The 20,492-nt window shown below is 33.0% G+C and overlaps 2 protein-coding genes across 3 annotated transcripts in view; one reads left to right on the top strand and one right to left on the bottom strand.

Annotated features, from left to right (window-relative positions):
• Positions 1–2,188: 2,188 nt before the first annotated feature.
• On the bottom strand, positions 2,189–7,132 carry LOC108903574 (aspartate aminotransferase, cytoplasmic-like). 2 transcript variants are annotated; one of them, XM_018705800.2, is made up of 7 exons: positions 6,931–7,132; positions 6,687–6,862; positions 3,290–3,398; positions 2,868–3,236; positions 2,617–2,782; positions 2,423–2,565; positions 2,189–2,365 (listed from the first exon to the last, which is right to left on the bottom strand). In XM_018705800.2, exons 1-7 carry the CDS (start codon positions 7,037–7,039, stop codon positions 2,223–2,225), a joined length of 1,215 nt encoding a protein of 404 aa, XP_018561316.1. In that variant the 5' UTR covers positions 7,040–7,132; the 3' UTR covers positions 2,189–2,222. The 2 variants fall into 2 exon arrangements, with proteins under 2 accessions (XP_018561316.1, XP_018561315.1); XM_018705799.2 differs by having other exon boundaries at positions 6,681–6,862; positions 6,931–7,127.
• Positions 7,133–19,198: 12,066 nt separating this feature from the next.
• LOC108903583 overlaps positions 19,199–20,492 on the top strand; it is a 9,405-nt gene continuing 8,111 nt past the window's right edge. The window contains exons 1-3 of the mRNA XM_018705809.1: positions 19,199–19,311; positions 19,711–19,837; positions 20,000–20,200. Coding sequence (XP_018561325.1) covers positions 19,263–19,311; positions 19,711–19,837; positions 20,000–20,200 — 377 coding nt within the window. The 5' untranslated portion in view covers positions 19,199–19,262. The remainder of the gene's footprint in view (positions 19,312–19,710; positions 19,838–19,999; positions 20,201–20,492) is intronic.

The following is a 20,492-nucleotide window of genomic DNA, read 5'->3' as shown; positions in this document are numbered from 1 at the left end:
AATCGTGAATAGTATGATATGCTGATGGCTCTCGGAGCTTCAAATAATGGTGCAGGTGAAGCAGTGCGGTTGGCTTGGCAGAGGCGGTCCATTTGCTTGGTCACCTCGTTCTCCAGACCTAACGCCATTTGATTTTTTATTTTGCGGCTTCTTAAAAAGTTAGTGTACACACCATACACCAGTGGCTAGTTTGAATGAATTGCAGAACCGCCTATTTCAATCAATACAGCAAATTACACCAGAGGTGATACGCAACTCCATTAGAGTAGTAGCATAATGTGTTTTAGTATGTTTAACAGCAGACGGTGGGAATTTTGAACAATTGATATAACTCCTTTGTCATAATTGTTTATATAATGATTGAAAATTGAAATTTATAAATATATATTTTTATTATTTTTGGATATTTGATACTGCTATATCTCGAAAAATACTGGTCTGATTGAAAAATCATAAAGACACTTTTTTATCACCTTATCTAGCTTAATATGATCCCACAGTCCGTGTCCGCGAATTTTGTTACACACTGTATAATTGTTACCAAATAGAAGACACTTTTTTCCCTAATAAACAAATAAAATAACTTCGCGGTTTTTTACTTTTGAAAGCTCGTAAAAAAAACTACAAATTGAAAGAAACAAGTTTCTACCACCAACTGGTCCGGAGTTAGCAATTTTTTTTTAAATCACAGAGCAATCTGTTATAAATATTAAGACCTGAAATTTTAACATTTTGTAAATGAAGGTTTAAACTTTATGCCCTGTTAATTTTAATTGAATTTGCCCATAACTGATCAATCCATAGCCCGTCAAAGTAAGGGTACGTGGCAGTAGCCCTTCAGGGAGTGGTGGTGGGGGGATCTTCCTCTCAACCAGGAAAAAAACTGACAATGTCAAAGTAATATCTCAGCTTCTATGTAACGTAGAATCTTTTTTTTAATTGGAGGTAGTTCGACGAAATAATTACTTCTAGATTATTTCTCCCCTTGTAAAACCATCCCCTACCCCCTAAAAATTAATTTTTTGAAATTTTTTTTTGCATTATTTTTATTTGAAATGTTTTAGATAATAGTTCTCAATAAAAAAATGTTGTCAAAATTATTTTAACCCTTCAAAATTAATTTAACCCCTTCAACCCCCAAAAAAAATTTGTATTTAAATTTTTTTTATTTTTTCGTACTTTTTATATAATTATGGATTTTGTATATCGATTAAAGGATTAATTATTTTGTAAAATTATTATTAATATATTTATTTATAATTAGTATAAAAATATATAAAATATTTCCAGTATCTACTGACAGTAGAATTTTTTTTTACAATTCATTAAAAATTTCAACTTCAATTTGGGCATCTCTTAAGGCTATAAAAACTCACATTTTGGGAAAGTTTGGTAAGATTTTATTAATTATTTAAAAAGTTATTAACAATTAAAGATAAAGCATTTTTTCCGTTTAATTTTGCAATAACTTTTTTGTTTATAAAGCAATTTTAACTTATAAAGTCTCATTTTAAAGATAAGTTTCTCTAGATCAAATCGTCTGTTAAACTTTTTTGCTAAGATTAATAGTTTTTTTTACAATACAATTTTTGACCTATTTGTTGATAAAAAACAATGAGGCTATACTTTTTTCATGACCCATTTGACGACACGCCTTTTGTATTATCATTCCCAAGACTTTCCAACAATAAAATCACGCCCAGTAATTAATAAATTTCAAAATGTTTCCTTTCCTGGTCTAAAATAACTGCTAAATAGGTATCATGTGAGTTGCCACAACGACATACGATTTGCTAAAAATAGCTCAGTTGCAGTAAGTAGAAAGATTTACTAGAAATTTTTGTTACCTCAAGCTAGTCAACTCATCAACCCCAAGTAAGCAACTTACTACTTACTAATCAAATTATTTCCTTTTAGATTGATATTTTGGTCCAGGAATTCAAAAAAATGAAAAACAACTTGTTTCTTTATGTTTTGAATATCAATTGATACATGGTTAAGAAACCATATTTTTCCTCGGGAATATGTATGAAGATTATCACAATTTATCACAAATTTATAGTTAAAGACTAAATCTTCTGCAAGAAGTTTTGTTCGACAACATATACTCGTACAATCAGTTTAACGACACGAGATCAGTGCGAAAAAAATTGTTAGTATGTGCAGGTACATTCTCCATACAAACATATTACAACTGAACTCTTCTATATCCATAGACTTTATTAGTTTACTATAGAAGTAACAGTTTCATAGATAGCTTGCGCAACATAATCCACGTTTGATGGAGTAACGCCACACATGCTTATGCGGCCTGACTTTAGCATATAAATATGGTATTTCCTGACCATATTTATGGACTGAGCCTCTGAAAATAAGAAAAAAATAACATTTTCGAATCGTTTCAATTACTCTGAAAATCTACCGTTCAAGCCTGTGTAAGAGAACATGCCGATTTGGTTGGTGATGTGGCTCCAGTCACCAGGAGTGCCTAAATGCTCTAAGGCCTCTCTCAACAACCGTCTCATTTCAATGATCCTCGACGACATAGTTTTAATGTTATCTTTCCTAAAAATAAACATATTTACTGCTACGGTAAATCCGAAAAGGATAATTTACCATTGGGTGTATAAGTCCTGGTTAGATAATACGTAAGTAACGATTCTTGCTCCGTGACTCGGCGGGTTGGAGTACATACTTCTTACTATCAGAGTTAACTGGGATTTAACGGCAGGCCCCAATTCCGCCTTGTTCAAAACAACGCTTAAGTTACCTACACGTTCGTCTGTAAAAAAGAAATTATAAAGTTCACGATCTCGTACGAAGACTAAAGTCACGAACACAATTTTTAAATTAACGCCAATACGTACTGTACAACCCGAAGTTTTTAGCAAAGGACTGTGCACAAAACAACTCAAAACCTTGCTCAACGAAAAACCTAACCGTTGCGGCGTCTTGTATCAGATCTCCCGATGCGAATCCTTGGTAGGCGGAATCGAAGAAGGGAAACAGTTTCCTCTGCTTGATGACTTCAGCGATTTGGCGCCATTGATCGAGCGTAGGATCGCATCCCGTCGGATTGTGGGCACATGCGTGAAGGATAATAACAGAAAGCTCAGGAGCATTCTTTAAGTCATCGATGAAACCTTCAAAGTCAAGTCCACGCTCCTCCTGCGACCAGTAACGGTATTTCCTGCCTTCCGTGAATCCGGCACTTTTAAAGAGCAACTCATAGTTAGCTATAAAAAAAATGTTAGCTGAACGTTTGTGGTAGAAAACTGATGTACTGTACCATATGTTGGATTACTGTAATAGAACACTTTTCTTCCTAAAACTCGCGTTAAAAATTCAGCCCCTACCCTTAATGCTCCAGTGCCAGACAATGCTTGTACTCCAAAGGCCTAAAAATGTATATATTATATAGCAGCCAGTTGAGAGTTCAGTTGACAGAAGGGGACATGTTTGGATAAAATATCTTTAAGGATATATTAAAACATCTCTACGGTATCATTTATATTAGGGACATAAGATGTACAAGAGCAGTCAGTTGACAATAATTCTTCGTAAAGAGCTGGAAAATTAGCCTCCTTATAATTAAGATCAATACAATTACTACGAGGATTACTTGTACATAGCGAAAACTCCGGCTCAGTACATAGTATAACTAAATCCAATATTCTATTATTACAATTCAGAACATGATTGAATTGTTTCATATTAAAGTAGTTCATAAAATTCACTAAGAAACCAACATTTCCACTAAATAGTGCACTTGAGCTAACATAATTATAATTGGAATATTATCACCAAATATCAATAAGCTGGAACCGTAAGTATATAGACTATAAAGATTCAAATGCATCAAATAATACAGGGTGTTAAAAAAAGAGTGTAAAATATTTAAGGAGGTAATAGTATGAACTGAAATAAGCAAAAAAGTCACAATAGACATGGGTCCGCAAAGTAACGGTTGCGGAGATATGGAATGTTTTATGTTTTTTAGCCCTTTTTTTTATTTTGCAAAAACGTTGTGTATTTTCTTATAATAGTTGGTTGATGTTTAGTGAAATAAACAGTACGTATTTGACAGTTGTTCTCAGTGCACAAGTTTTCTTTCGCTATGGCTGGTTACTCTAACGCAGAATTAACAGACATGCATGGTCGTGCTAATGGGAACGCCACCGAAGCGCGACGTCTTTACGTTGACGCTTATCCAAATCGCCAGATTCCTTCACAACGCATGTTTGGAAGAATTCACCAAAGATTGCGTGATACCGGTTCCTTGAGCAAACAGTGCCATTTATCCGGAAGCCCCAGGTCGGTATCCACTACTAGAGCAGAAGAAGAAATTCTAGCACTGGTAGAGCAGAATCCAGGTACGAGTGTGCGGAGAATATCAGCCGAGGTAGGAATTAGTGGTCCTCTTGTTTGGAGAATCCTTCACGAGCAACTGCTTTATCCATACCATGTGCAACGAGTACAGGCCTTAAATCCAATAAATGATCATCAAGCACGTTTGGTTTTTTGCCGCTGGTTTCTACGTCATGATGCTGAAGAAAACATTATTTTTACTGATGAGGCCGGGTTCACAAGAAATGGAGTGTTTAATTTTCACAATACGCATATTTGGGCCGACGAAAATCCTCATGCTCTAATAGAATCTGGACATCAGGCACGTTTTTCATTAAATATTTGGATGGGTATTGTAGGTGACAGGTTTCTAGGTCCTGTTGTTTTACCAAACCGATTAACAGGCGTTCAACTTTCTGCAGAACACACTCTATGAGTTTTTGGAAGACATTCCTTTGAATCAGAGGCAACAAATGTGGTTCCAGCATGATGGAGCTCCAGCTCATTTTTCCATGGCCGTTAGAGAGCATTTACACCAAACTTTTCCACATAGATGGGTAGGAAGGGCCGGACCTGTTTTATGGCCTCCAAGATCGCCTGATCTGAACCCTCTAGATTTCTTTGTTTGGGGATATTTGAAGACATTAGTGTATGGTACTCCTGTAAATAGCCTGGAAGAGCTGCAGCTAAGGATTAATCGAAAGTGTCAAGAAATCCAAACCAAGGAGGGTGTTTTCGAAAGAGTTCGAATATCGTTGAGACGAAGATGTCGTGCCTGCTTGGAAATGGACGGAGGGCACTTTGAACATCTTCTGTAACTTTGTTTTTTGTTTGTTAAAAGCTTCCTTTGTCGGTTTATTCCTAATAAAATAAAATGTTTGAAAAACGAATAGTGGCTTTGCGGACCCATGTTTATTAAGACTTTTCTGCTTATTTTGGTTCATACTACTACCTCCTGAAATATTTTACACTCTTTTTTTAACACCCTGTATATCGTAGTCGTCAGATCTAACATTTGTTGGCACATAAAATAAATAAATAAAATATAAAAGTGAAATTCACCTAACTTCAATCTAACACCAATGATATCAATAAAGGTAATGTCGGAAAATGTATTGACAGTAGCAAAGGAACAAGAATAATATTTTTTGCTTATTGCTAATAGTACACCACCACCTCTCTTTTAGTTAACTGTATTAAAATCACGATATTTACGATGCACCTAATAAACATTGCTGTCAAAAATTTCAGAACTCTGCACAGCCTCGTGCAACCAAGTCTCCTAATACCGATTACATCATAACTGGCACCGATGAAAGAAATAAACAGTTCTTTAGTTTCCGTGCAGATACCACGACAGTTCTGATAATAACACAGCAATAATTGCTGTTGGATACCCAATGATACATTGTTTTTAAATCTTCCCAAAGCCATCTGGTATGTATAACAATTTTTGTCCCAAGAGGCATGATTAACATCAATAGTGGCAGTAGGTACAGTCTTTACTTTTTTGTAATTGCGACAATTCAACTAATTGTAATCCAAAACTTTGGGATTTTTTGCATATACCGGACATACATCTATTTTAGACAAACAATTTTTTTGTAAGTGATGAATCTCGCAACATTTGAAACAACGACGTAGCTCAATCGCATCAAACAAGCAGCAATATAGTCATACCCAATAAAGAGCTTGCTCTGTTCCATTATTTTTTTATAACTAGCTTTATCAGTTTGAATAATAGCAATAATATTCTTACTTCTCAAAGGCGTATTGGATACAATATGACAGTCACAGCAATCACTGTTTTGCGTCTTTAAGTACCTAACATAAAAGTACATCAACCTCAAGCTTTTCAGAGATACCAACTATTTTTATTCCAGGGCTAAGAGAAGGGACTTCTTTGATACTGTATTTTTCATACAATTTTCCAGCAGGTGGTTCCTTGAACCGCAAACATTCATTGTCACTCTCACAGCTTAGAAGAAGGCCGCCATCCCGAACAGTTTTAACCTTAGTTAAACTTATTTTGTTATTTACTGGATAAATGGTTTGTAACATATCAGATTTCGTCACCGTGGAGTTCTGAGGTTTTTTTGGATACAATATTTTGTTCTATTGTATTTGTATGAAAGTATGTTAGGTACTTAACCACTTTAGATAATTTTAAATAGTTTCGTAAATTAATAACCAAATGAAATAGTTATCTAGCTAGTTAATTATACAAAAAAAAATCATTATCAGTGGAGAACTATAATATAAAGTACATACATAAAATAGGTACATTAGTCAAGTAATAGATATACAATTTTTTCCAAACAAAATCTACTTACCCGTACCTCAAGCAGCGCTGGACTGCTTTCGCCCAAGAGCATCTTAGTAGCAGCATTACTAAAAGCATCCAAACCTAGCACCGGAAGATATTCCTTGTTCCAAGTTTCGTCATTTGCCAACGCCTTTTCTGCTGCTCTTACAACTGGTAATATCCATGGTTTTCCTTCATTGGTTCGATAAACTGTGTACAGTCACAACTAATAATGCTACAAATAAATCGATAGAAAAATTTAAAATAATTTCTCTTACCTCCAATCCCCAAATTAACTTTTAAATCATACGTATCTTCATTGAATGCTTTGGTTATAGCGAACACCTCAATTGGTGGCCCAAATTGTACGTCAGAAAACCAAGACATTTCGATCAAAAGGTTCCAGCTGATGGTTTTATAAGTGAAATAATTGAACCTTTGTGACCTAATACCCCAAGGTTATCACCGGGGGCCATTGACGTAAACTAGTTACAAAACAAAATAATTGTTAACAAGACAGAAGCTGACTGCGGACTGCCAGGATTGCCAGATAAATTCTATCTATTATCGCCAGTAGAAAAAAATATAGTAGCGTAAAGTCACCATCTGCTTGAAATAAAAGTTAACGCTGTTAAAAAATTGTTTTAGATTACACCACGTTCAATTTTTTTAGGGCTAAACATTCTGAAAGAATATTTAGAAGTCGGTCATAAAAGTATCAACAAAATCGAAATACCTACAAATTGGACTGCAAACAAAATATTTTCTAAAGGATGTACAAAACATAATCGCCACATCTGCTGACTGCTGATTGAATTGGGAGTTGCATAGTCTTTCTTGATATACGACACAGATCATTTATTTATCATATAGCACGGACGTATTTCCAAATTATGCGCTCTGGGCGAATATGATCCGCCCCCTAGGACCTGTTAGTAAATGTAAAATGTCATAAAAAAAAAACAGAGGGACATCTCTTATATAGTGAGTCGTAGTCCTCCTATAACTTCGATATCGTTTATGTTAGGGGTTCCAGATTTCGTTTTTCCTTTCAGACGTATCCAAAATTTGGGCCTGACACAATTTGGTTGCACTTAATTTGGGGCATAAATGTTTGTATACGAAATGATGCACTAAAGATTGTTTGGGCAGGTTGATGTCTATTTTGGTGTCTTCGTCGGTATCTTCGGGCTGCTTGTCTGGCGTCCCCATATACAAAGACAATATCTGTATATGTAAATAAATGCATTTTTAGCACTTTACCGCTAACTGTCAAGTGAATAAACAAAATGACACAAATAATAATTATTGGTTATAGCAACCAATCTTTTTAAAATGCTTGTNCCTACCCAACCATACCACACATAAACATGACACTACCCCCGGGGTTTACACAGACGAGCCGGCGAAGCAAGAAGAGCGCCAGAAGAAAGGGCCCTAGCCGGCGGGGCCCAGCCAGGACAAAAGGAGGTCCCACAAAGCGCCTACACCGACCGCATTTGCGGTCGGGGTAGACGACGGATGGGGCCCACCTACGAAGGCTGTCCAGGCCTACATGAGATGAGGCAGGATAAAGAGGGATCCCCCTCGATCCCAAATCATTGAGGCCAATTTTTAGCCATGGAATAATGGCGCGCGGTTATAGCAACCAATCTTTTTTATTTATCAGGCTACTTTGACTGAAATACGAAATTATATTTTTTAAAATGCTTGTAACTTCTAAACAGAACACCCAGTATAAACTGAGTTCACAAATCCAAAACTCAAATGCCTTTTCAGCAAAACGCATTTACTTATGGCGACATGATTCCTTTTGTTCTTCTTGCAAATATTTTACTAACAGTAGCTAAAATATTTTAACAAAGCACCTCCCTTGGATGATTTCTTTCAGTTCTATTAAGAATGAGAAAATATTATAGGCCAGGAAAATAAGCTGGGAAATTACCATTTCGCGACTTTTTGTTTCGGCAAGCTGAATTTATCATTATAGATGCTAAATATTATGTACAATAACATATTAGTTTCCATAGTCATAAAAATGGGGGGAAGATTGTTTACAGGGTGGTTAATTGTATAATTTTTACGTATATTTACGTTTTTCACTTATAACTTTTTTCCATTCATTTCCACGAGAAAGCAGTAAAGCACTTTTTTTTCGTCTTTAAAAGACCTACAAAACTAGCCCTCGAGCGTCAAAAAATATTGATTAGATCAAAAGTAATAAACAGAATAAATTTATTTATGACTTTTGAATTAATCATTTATAAACTGCGTTATTATTACTAGAACGTTTTGGCATCGCATCCTCTCATTCCTTATCACTGTCTAATAACTCACACGAAACCTGGAATCGGTAAGTTGAGTAGTTTACAAGTTATGGCCTTATAAACAAATTAACTAATTATTAGTCTGGACGATCCCGAGGATCTTCCACAATCGCACTGATTTTTTTCATGGTAGATTTCATAAAAATACATTGAAATCTAACATTTTTTTTTTTAATTTCAAATTTGCAACCTGGAAATTTTTTTATTTTTTAGCCTTAGTTGCAAAATGAAATATACGACGCACGAGCATGGTATATTTATATATTGTTACATATTCGGAAAGATTATGAAACGAGCTTTAAGTTAAACAAAAAATCGTCAAAATTCATTGAAAAACAACGACAACAAATTAGGTTGGTAGCGGCAAAAAAAATTACTGTTATAACCGGCAACCCGAGTACTTTCCCAGGTAAAAATATTTTATTTGTGGAAGTATGTTAAGTGCATAAGAAATATTGTCAAAAGTCAGTGGGTCGCTTGATTTTCAGCGAGCCGTGGCGCGGCGGAAGGGTGGGGGAGACGAACGACGAGTCCGAAGAAAATGACGATAATATTCATAGTTCTGCCGTTAAAAAAGCGAAATTCGCTTGAAAATAATATATTTGACAATCTGTAACTCCGTTGTTTTTCAACGAATCTTGACGATTTTTTTTTAACTTAAAGCTGTTTTCATAAGCTTTCCGAATATGTAATAATATATAACTATATCACGCGCATGCGTCGTATGTTTCATTTTGCAACTAAGGCTAAAAGATAAAAAAATATTCCAGGCTGCAAATTTGCAATTAAAAAAAAATGATAGATTTCAATGTATTATTATGAAATCTACCATGAAAAAAATCAGTGCGATTGTGGAAGATGGTCGGGATCGTCCAGACTAATAATTAGTTAATTTGTTTATTTGATTCCAGATTTCGTGTGAGTTATTAGACAGTGAATAAGAGGATGCGATGCCAAAACGTTCTGGTAATAATAACGCAGTTTATAAATGTTTAATTCAGGTCATAAATAAACTTCTTCTGTTTATAACTTTTGATCTAATTAATATTTTTTGACGCTCGAGGCCCAGTTTTGTAGGTCATTTGAAGACGAAAAAAAAGTACTTTACTGTTTTCTCTTGGAAATGAACGGAAAAAAGTAATAAGCAAAAAACGTGAATTTACGTAAAAATAAACAAATCTTCCCCCCATTTTTTTGACTGTGGAAACTAATATGTTATTGTACATAATATTTAGCATCTATAGTGATAAATTCAGCTTGCCGAAACAAAAAGTCGCGTCTAACTCTATATTTCCTGGCCTAATTAATGTATATAGATAAGTTAGGAGGAGCGCTGCTTTTGAAATATGGTAGTTCCGCCACTAGAATCACCCTGTATATTTAATCTTTACAATTGAACAGATACAATTTCCATATGTGCTGTATAAATATTTGGTTTGCTATTACCCAATGTGTTACCAAATGGGATAGGTATGTAATAGAAAATCAATATCAAGTATTGGTTCAATATTTAACTGGTATGTCTAGTGACCTATTTCTTTATTTGGTATATATCGAAAATAAAACTCATTTTAGAGTTGTTTGTACAAGCACGTTATCGGTTCTTAATTTTCTACGCGCTGCATTATGAAGATTATTTTGGGACTTGCATTGTATTATGTGTTGATTTTGAACATTTGTGGAACATTCGGAGAAAATAAACTGAAGGAAGGGAATGGTAACTTTAACGAATTCAATTAATAATTAGATACTATAAATATAGCCACACCCCGTGAAATTCTATATTTAAAATCATTAATCCAAATACTTTTTTTACAGTAAAAAATGGGCCAGATCTTAAAGAAGCAATAGAAAAGTTTTTAAAAGATCTCCAGTCGCAGATCCCTGAGGTGTTCTCGTTTGCCGATCTAAATTTTACCATACCCAGTAACGAATACATTACGTATGTACTTTGCTGGATAGAAATCTTAACGAAAACACCAATTCCTATTTTATTTCAGAGGAACAGTTAATTTTAGCAGTATTTCATGTAAAGGCCTTAAGGAATTCAACGCAACCATAATTTACCGCAGTTTTCTTCCTGTTCCAAAAGCGTACGTACTCACTCTAGAGGACATTGTTCTGAATTTAGATTACAAATCGGATCTAACAATATACAATTCGAAGTATTTTTCGATATTCGGTGAAGGTACTGCAAGGTAAGCTCAAGTGAGAAATGTGGAGGGAAACTATAACTGTTAATTTTTATAGCATAAGTTTAAGGAATCTGATATTTGATGGCAATGTAACAATTTCTCTTCTGCCTGTAAATGCCTCTACAACTGCTGATGTTAATTTGGATAATGTCTTCGTAAGTACATTGACTCTGTTTTGTAAATTGTAGTAGGTCCCATTTTGAGCAGCGTCAGCTTCGTTTTTTAGAATGTATGAGAGATTTTCAATGTTTTTTTAATTTCGTCTTCGACGAGTGTTTAAAAGATTTTGCCGGAAATAGTATTGGGCATTTAAAAAAACTATTAGTTTATTTCAATTTCAATATGTCTGAAGTTATTCCTATTTAAACTTATTTGTGATATAGTTTTTGTTTTTTTTTCCTTATTTATTGGGTATATCATCACCTGAGAAAAAATTTAAAAAATACTGAAATAAATCCTTGAGCTATAAGTATCAGTCAAGGTTTATTTTTGTGAAAAAAGCAGACAAATACAAAAAACACATCAGTATACAGGCTGTCTTATGGTGACGGACCATTTCAGAGACTACTTAGATTTGAATTTTGAAAATTTGGGCCCTGGGGTTTTCACCATTGTTGTAGCACTTCCGGTTATACCGGAAGTCGCCATCTACTTGCTTATTTTAAATGGAACACCCTATATATTATTGCATTATTGACAATACTGTCATTCAGTGTTCTACATACAAATATCAAGTATTTTTAATTTATTTCATATCCATGGAACATTCGCACCTAGAATCAGAATTATTAGCTGAATTTCTATGATTTTTACTTTAATTTTACATTTAAATCGTAATTAAATAGCTAACAAAATATTGAAAAAACAAGTTTACTTTGCCTTAATATGTAAAAAAAATAACTTTTTAAATGAACGATAGCTTCATTTATTTATTTAATAATAGTAAAATAATTCCGAAATTGAAATTTTAATTAATATTTCGTTTAACAATAATTTTTGTGACATTTTTGTAAATTAAAAAAAAATAAGTATAAAAGATACATTTTTTTCTGGGGTTTAGGGCTATTCTACGAATTCGTAAATATGCCCATTGTTATTTTTTGTCGAGCTACCCCAGTAAAACAAAATAAGTTTCTACGATGAATAGAAGCCGAGATATTGCAAAATTTATCAGCGCGCATCAATTTGAACTTTGGAATTAACTTATCTCGCGCGCGCGACTCGGTTGGACGAGCTTCCCCCACCACCACGCCTCCGGCCGCCGGACAGTTTACTTAGCGAGTACCTTCTTTTTAAAGGGCTCGTGAGTTGTTAATTTCACGGGAAATCGTAGTCTACGTCGTAAACTTTATTTTGCGGAAAATTCAAGTCTTAATATTTATAAACAATTGCGCTACGATTTAAAAAAAAATTTATCTTGGCTCCTATTGGTCGCAGAGGGTGCTTTTTTAAATTTTTATTTTTTTTGCCAGCTATCCATTGTATCTAGTTTCGGTGAGGTAGCATAAGTAGCAACAATTTTATTCAAATTGTTTATAAGCGAAAAACGCACGGTTTTTTAATGCACAATTTGAGAATGTTAATCTCAAAAAAACGGTGAAATTTTTTAATAGGTCGCTTAATTACGTCTTTAAGATTACAATGACGATTATAGAATCATGTTTGGTTGAAAATTAACGCCTGTACAGAGGCTTAAAGTTCATAACTTTTGGAGCCTCCGTTATAAACAAATAGAATTGTGAGAAAACTATTGCACCTACAGCGCCTACTTTTGGCTTTAGGTTTTATAAAATTTTAACAATAAATGCAATACAAATTAAAAAATGGGCACTTTTCTTGTTTTTTGCAATAACTTTTTTGTTTATTAACCGATTTTATTTTAACAAGTCTCATTTTGTAAATAATTTTATTCCCTACAAGCTGTTTGTGAAAAATTGATGGTTTTTCCCTGCAAAGTGAAAAAACTGTTTTCCTCACTTATTTGTTTAAACAGAAAAGTTAGCAAATAATTTTTTTTTTGTTATTTATTATATGTATTATATATTATACCTATTTATTAAAATTGACCTGTTAAATATTTTATATAAAAAAAATCTCGTATACAGAGAAAAATATTCAAGGCTATTGTTTTATTTATCGATAAAAGGTAAATTTAAATATGTCAGTCAGGAGTCGAGAGCATTATCTTTACTAACAATGGGCGATCAGTGACAATATTTTTTGAAAACGTCATGTGATGCCGAGGAATATTGTTATTTTTCCTAGATATCATAATGAAGATGTTCTATAGAAGTGTTTTGTCAATACAATATGTTCCACAAGACGCAATAGAAATACAGGGTTCACTTTGGGGCCAACCACTTCTAGTTAATTAAGGAAATACATTGTTCACTCTCTACTTCATTAATTTTCGCATAATTTTCTTGGTTTAGGTGAATGTCACTGGACTGCTTGACGACGATAATTTTAGTACTGACTTTGGAAAATTTTTGGGAAAAAGTATTACAATAATTTTCAACGAAAACAAATATGCTATATCAGAAACGCTTACTGAGGTTCTTAATTTCGTACTTCAAAAAATTGTAAATCATCACCACCTTAGTGGATACAATGATTATGTAAGTATAGAATCAGCTGACATTACAGACACTTATTGTTTTGGTTTGTAGGATCTACAAGATGTTCTACATTTTTTCCAGGACCTTTTTATCAACTCCACCACTACGTTAATTGAAAAATAAACTGTATGTTTATGAAATACGATTCCTTTTATTTTATATTTTACACATTACATATGATTAAGAAATTGCGATATCGATTTATAAATAAATACAGTATCAAAAACTTACCAGATAGGTCTTTTAATATGTTTTACTTTACTTAATCCAAAAAAAAAAAAGGTTTTTACTTGACTATACTAGTAAAATTTACAGGTATTAAAAAACTTAACTATGACGATTGAAAATTTTTAAATAGTAAAAAGCATTATATTGATTAATATTTACAATATGAATATAATTAGAGTATTATTAATGTATACTTTTATATACAATTTACTAAGTAACAAAGTTAGGGTCTGAATTTACAGAAATAATTTTGAGAAAATTGCTGCTGCTATTGGGTCAACAATTTTGGAACCTATCTAGCTACACTTTTACTCAGCCTAGTTTATCATGTAGAACCATCAGTATATTATTATTATTATTATTATTATTATTCATACCTCTTCAGTTTTACTTGGAAGTGTGTATGTCTGATTCGAGTGAGGTGACATTTAGTGACACATTAAATAAGTCANGTTATGTAATTCGTCAAATGAAAAATTTGGTGGTCCACGGGATTGAAAATAATTAGGTCTCTGTGTAGGTACAGATGTTCTAGAAGGAACACGAGATTGTGTTGACATTGGTTCTGGAATTGTCTGATTCTGTCTATTTTGTGGATTTGGTTTAAATACGTGTTTAGGTGTTTTGAAAACTTGAGAGTTAGTTGGGAATCGTTGGGGTATTTGTCTAGGACGAATATTTATTGGTTGACTGGGAAAATCGTTTGTTTGTCGAATATGTCTTTGAAATTGGGGTGGTATATTTCGTAAATTATCAACACTTTGATGAAATCTAGGAGTTGGTGTTTGTGGGAGATAAGATCGTTGTTGATTTATATTTGGATGGATCTGTCTTGAATTTTGTGGTTTGTATTGAGATGAAGTTGTCAAATTTCTAGTCATTTTAAAATTTTCGTCATCTATTACATGAGACATTGCAGTTTCTAGAGAATCTGGTTTTTGTAAAATTACCTTGTCTTGTAGTCGTTCAGGTAAATTTCTTAAAAATGTTTTTAATGACAGTTGGTCGTATTGATTTAAATAAATTTGTTTTGTTTGTCTATTCATTTCCGTTTCTGGAAGTGAATTTAATTTAAATTATTATTATTATTATTACATAATAGCAAGGACAGAGGCAAAGCCTATTTAGTCCAATAAAATATCAAAATGACAATTAACAGCTTTTAAAGTAACAGTAAAATATATTACTAACATAAAAGAAAAAGAACAAATAAGTATGTGAACAGAATACCAAAATAACAATACAAATCACAGCTAACTAGCGGAACAGGCCATAAACCGCACACAAAAATACACTAGGCGCACACTCACTGTAAAAATTCTTATGACATCCATGCATCCAACCTGGTCTTGAAAGAGTTGACCAATGGGGCAGTAACAGCAGATGAAGGTAGGCTATTCCAATGGTAGAACATTCTATTTGGGAAGAAATTTTGACGCAAAGACGTTTTGAAGTTTTCTCTCGACAATTTAAACTGATGACCAGTAAACGCTCATCCAAATTTAACCTAAATAAGTCTCCAAAAGTTAAACTGTAATGATTATTTAGAATCTTGTACATTTGGATAAGATCACCACATAGACGTCTCACATTAGTACAAGTAATTTTCAAATTATCCAAACGGTGATGATATGGAAGTGATCTAAATTTGGGGATCCATTTTGTGAACCTTCTCTGCACGCTCTCTATCAGATTAATATCTTTTACCACCAGGTAAGGGGACCATATGTTCACGCAGTATTCCAGATGTGGACGAATATATGATTTATATAATTTTGAGAAGACCTGATCGTTTGAGCTCTGAAAACACTTATTTAAAATATAAGACAGGGAGTTGGCTCTTTTCACAACGGTGGAAATATCTTCAGACCAACTGAGACTGGAATTGATTACTACACCCACATCATTCTGGTTTTCGACAGTTGTTATAAGTTGACCTTGATCGAAAGTATATGTTGACTTGGGATTATTTTTACCAATATGTATAACAGTACACTTATTTAAATTCAGAGGGATGAGCCAATCATAGTACCAGTGCTCGATGGAATTAATATCATCTTGTATAGTCTGATGATGCAGTGCATTTCCAAATATCTTAGTATCATCGGCATACAGTGCATACTGCGATTTGAGCTTTAGCGAGAGATCAGCTGTATATACCAAAAATAGGACTGGTCCCAGAACAGAACCTTGCGGTACCCCAGAGAGAACTACTTGAGATTCCGAATGCGATTTGCCAACTCGTACTGTTTTTCGGGACTGTACTTTCGGGCCTTGGCAAAATCAAAATCCGGAACGTCAACTGGAAATCCCTTAACAAAACAAATTAACAAAATATGTACAGCTCAATACAGGGTGATTCAGAAACGGTGACCAAAAATGAAACCTTTCGTATCTTTTTTATCTAGGTCGGTTCATTAAAAAGATATTAAACTTAAGGTGGCCATATCTCTGGCCGAGGAATAGTCAAATTTCTGGCATTTCTGGTGTAGAACAAAAGTAAGCACAAAAATAAAATCCTTGATGTTCTGTTTATTCATTGTTACTATTTAAATTTACTCAAATAAAATAATAACTAAAAAAAGCGTTTGTAAAACATCCGTTTGCTGTTATCCTAACCTCACATTTTAAGAATTATTTTCACGTACTTATAAATAAAAGTAAACAATTATTCAGTTATTAAATGTTTGAAATTATTTGTATTTGTGGAAAACACTATTTAAAGAATACGGCGCCCTTAAAAATATTTATAATTTTTTTAAATAATTTAAAAACTAGTATGTGAAATAATTTGAAATCGGGCACATGTATTTATGTAAACATTGTCCAAAATCTGAGGCCTTTTCCTAAAATTCCAGTGGCGGAAATACACAGTATCGGTGGCATATTTTTCTAAATAAAATAGTACGCTACTGCTTTACAGTAACAATCATAATATTTTCGGATTCGCCTTTTAATTTTCTACAAATTACTACCCATTTATGTTTTTCGAAAAAATCCTGATTTTCGAGTAAAATAAACTGAGAACACACTTCGATATTCGAATATAATGCCTTTTAAAATTACATAGTAGGCTGCGATAGCAACTTTGACATTCTGAGTAGTTAAAAGAAAGAATAAATAATGCTTTTCATCAGATCCAAGCAACAATAAATTTTGAACAAATTACATTTTCGTTACTAAAAAGATGTCGGGCATGTGTACGTAGAAATGGATGTATTTTTGAGCATTTACTCAAATAAAATCATTAAAATGATTACTAATGTTATTAATTTCTTTATTCAAATAAAATGACCGAATGATTAGTGCTTGTCATGTTATTTAAGTAAAAGTGTCAGTTTCAGGTACGTATCTAATTAGAAAACAATGTTGTAATAGTTATAGTACCTAATAATTGACAAAAAAATGTACATGTTTTCCAAAACATTCACTATAGACTGCCTTCTCTGCTTGCTTTTATTTCTGTTCTATTAGATCTCAAAATAAAGGTTGCTTTAGTGTTTGTTTCTTAACTTCTATTTGGCAACATACACCGAAGGAAATCGAAAAATCATAATAGCAATTTGCCTTATTAGTGTTAAAATATATGATGAAAAGGTCAATAAAAATTATTTTGCTAAGTTGATGCTTTACTATAACAAGAGGCTATATTCTTACGGTGAATAAGTACATTTCTAACATTTTTTCCACTAAAAATCACTAGATAGTGACAGTGCCTCTAGTGTTCATAAATTATCAATTGTGACTTATACATTTTGTGCTATACGACGAATAAGCGAGTGAAAATTGTGATTTATTACAAGTACGGAGAGTGTGTAGCTGAGACTATGCGTAAATTACATAGAATTTTCTACAGAAAGAACGACCCGAATGAAACAACTATGAAAAGATTTGTTGCCATTTGGACAAACAGATTCGGTTGCAAACAATAAAAAAACAGGCCGGCCTCTTACTGGTCATTCAGCCGAAATATTGCCACTATTTTAACAAAGGATCTACATCTGTATTCATTCAAGATTCAGCTAACCCAGGAATTGAAACCAGACGACCATTCGTTGATTGGATGTTGGAGAATCAACAAGTGAACGCTGATTTTGCTAAGAAAATCATATTTAGCGACAAGGCGCATCTTAGTGCAAGTAGCACTAACAAATCTCTTGAATTTAGCAGAAACAATCCTCAGGTCAAGAACGACCACTGCATTGGCAAGTATATGTTAGTACAGACGACTGTTAAGAGCTTCTTCTTCTGGAACAAAGCAATATGAATTTTATGCAAGTTCAAACTTTTTTTCTTATTAAACTGTTTTTGATATACTTGGTGTATTAAGTACATCCCCACAACACCATAATAAAGTGCCCTTATTAAGTACATGTAATCTCAAAATAACTAAATCTTACAAAGAGCAAAGAAAAAATAAATACGTCTAATATTAATATATAAGTACTTTGTACTCTACTAATTTGAGCATATCTTCTGATATTTTGTTTCTGATTAGATTTACAAGGACAATTTTGAAGTAAATATATTGTCAGGAAATTTTTCTGGAAATTATTAACAATGAAAAAATCGACTTTGTTGACTGCTTTTGGACCTTTTAAAATACGCTATTTAAATTTTGTTTATTTTGCACGTGTCTACCGCTAACAGGAAGATGCTGTACTTAATGAAATTAGTTGAAATTTTAGAGAATTGTTTGGGACAAAGATCGTAAAATCGCAAAAGAAATTAATAATATTGCAGGCAACTCCGCAACTAAACCGACAACTAGGCACCTTTAAAATTTAAGTTCCTGGTGGATACAATAAAACATTATGTTCTTTATAAGGAAAAAATATACAAGTATATCCCCCACATCCCTACTGTTTCTTCATCTGTTATGGTTATTTTATCGAAACGATAAAAGTGGAGGATAATTGCATTTTCAGAATTATAGACCCTCAATTCGATTGAATTTAACTACCGTTTCGAATAAATTATTGTCACGTATGGTGCCGTGTGAACGATGAGGTTATCTGTATTTGTAGCTATTTTTTTTTGTAATAATAACTAAATAAGTATTAAAGCAAAAATCAGCAAACTCTTGTCCAAAAGTACGACTTTGATAAGAAATAGATAAGAATCAATCTAAAAATCTAACAATGGGATAGGTGAGCGAATATAAAACTTGGGGGGTTCATTGCAATCTTGAGTTCTTCTGTTTTTGTCACTACCTCCACAGCAAGAATTGCAGAAGTCAAAAATGAAGTTTTGTGCCTTTGTAATTTTGGTGTGCATCCAGACAACCATACGTGAGTGGTCAAATATGATGACAATGATCATATATTTTATGTTTTAAAACTTAACTATACTAGGAAAAAACTTTCAATTTTTCAAAATTAATCTACTTACACTAGAAAATTTATTAAATATACCTACTAAAAACTTTAAAGAAGGTTTCTCTACATACATATGTTATAAAGAAATTATTATATTTCCTTGAAACTTTTTTCGTCAGAAACTAAATTAATGAAAATACTTTTGTTAGGAATATTTGTAATTTGGTATCCAAAAGATATTCTAATTTAAGTTTTACGTTGCAGTATTCTCAGTGTAACTTTAACTTTAAAGAAATACATCCACGGGTATTCATTTAAACATTTAATTTAATATAACAATCAAGGGCCTTAAGAATTGTAAAAATTTTTCAGCTTTGACTCAAGGAACATCCATCTTAGAACGCATTAATGAATATTTAGCGTGTCTTAAGAATCTAATTCCAGAAGAAGTACATTTCCCCGATATTGGCTTTGCTGTTCCAGAAAACAAATATTTTGCGTAAGTAAAAAAAAAATACAAAAACCGCTTGGAAGCTATTCATATTCGGGACACTTTGTATATTTCAATTCAAGTTTTTAAGGTCCAAGAAGGACCCAACAAATAGCGTTCAAGAATAAAATAATTCAATCAATACTGAGTTTAGTGATTTTTCTGTTTCAGAGCAAACGTAAACATTACAAATTCCTACATAAGCGGTTTGCGAGATTTCGACATAGACATTGATTACAGCGGGGTAATTATTAAAATTCCAAAGGCATTTACTCTCACCATCAATAATGGAGCCACATCGAGCGAGTTCGCATCCAGTTTGGAGGTCTACAAAGCCAACTTTTTGAATTATGACATTGATACAAGCTTCAGGTAACTCTTAGAAAATAATTGTAACTTTACATGGGTGGGTCATTTCGGTTATGATTTTACTGATTGTGAGATCTTGAAACAGCAAGAGATGAAAAACCGAATAAACAGGATGTTATACTAACTTAATGTCGTTTTTTGTAATGCAATCTTTGTACTCTTCTATTCTAATTTTAACAGGTCGAGAGATCTATCGACATAAACATAATGTTTATTGCATTCATAAGGTATGCAATTTTTGGAATTTTGAAGATACCCAGTAAATAAGAAAAAAACTAAAATATATAATATATAT

Source organism: Anoplophora glabripennis, unplaced genomic scaffold, assembly GCF_000390285.2.
Source record: "Anoplophora glabripennis isolate ALB-LARVAE unplaced genomic scaffold, Agla_2.0 scaffold127, whole genome shotgun sequence".
Classification (NCBI taxonomy): domain Eukaryota; kingdom Metazoa; phylum Arthropoda; class Insecta; order Coleoptera; family Cerambycidae; genus Anoplophora; species Anoplophora glabripennis.
Note: the sequence above shows the minus strand (reverse complement) of the source record. Positions and strands in the feature narration are given on the sequence as shown.

Excerpts from the sequence above, each read along its gene's own strand:
- LOC108903574 (XM_018705799.2), bottom strand. The coding sequence starts at position 7,039 with ATGTCTTGGTTTTCTGACGTACAATTTGGGCCACCAATTGAGGTGTTC. Across the intron at positions 3,237-3,289 it reads TTACAGTAATCCAACATATG|CTAACTATGAGTTGCTCTTT; the intron begins GTACAGTACATC and ends TTTTTTTTATAG. Across the intron at positions 2,783-2,867 it reads TAAAAACTTCGGGTTGTACA|ACGAACGTGTAGGTAACTTA; the intron begins GTACGTATTGGC and ends TCTTTTTTACAG.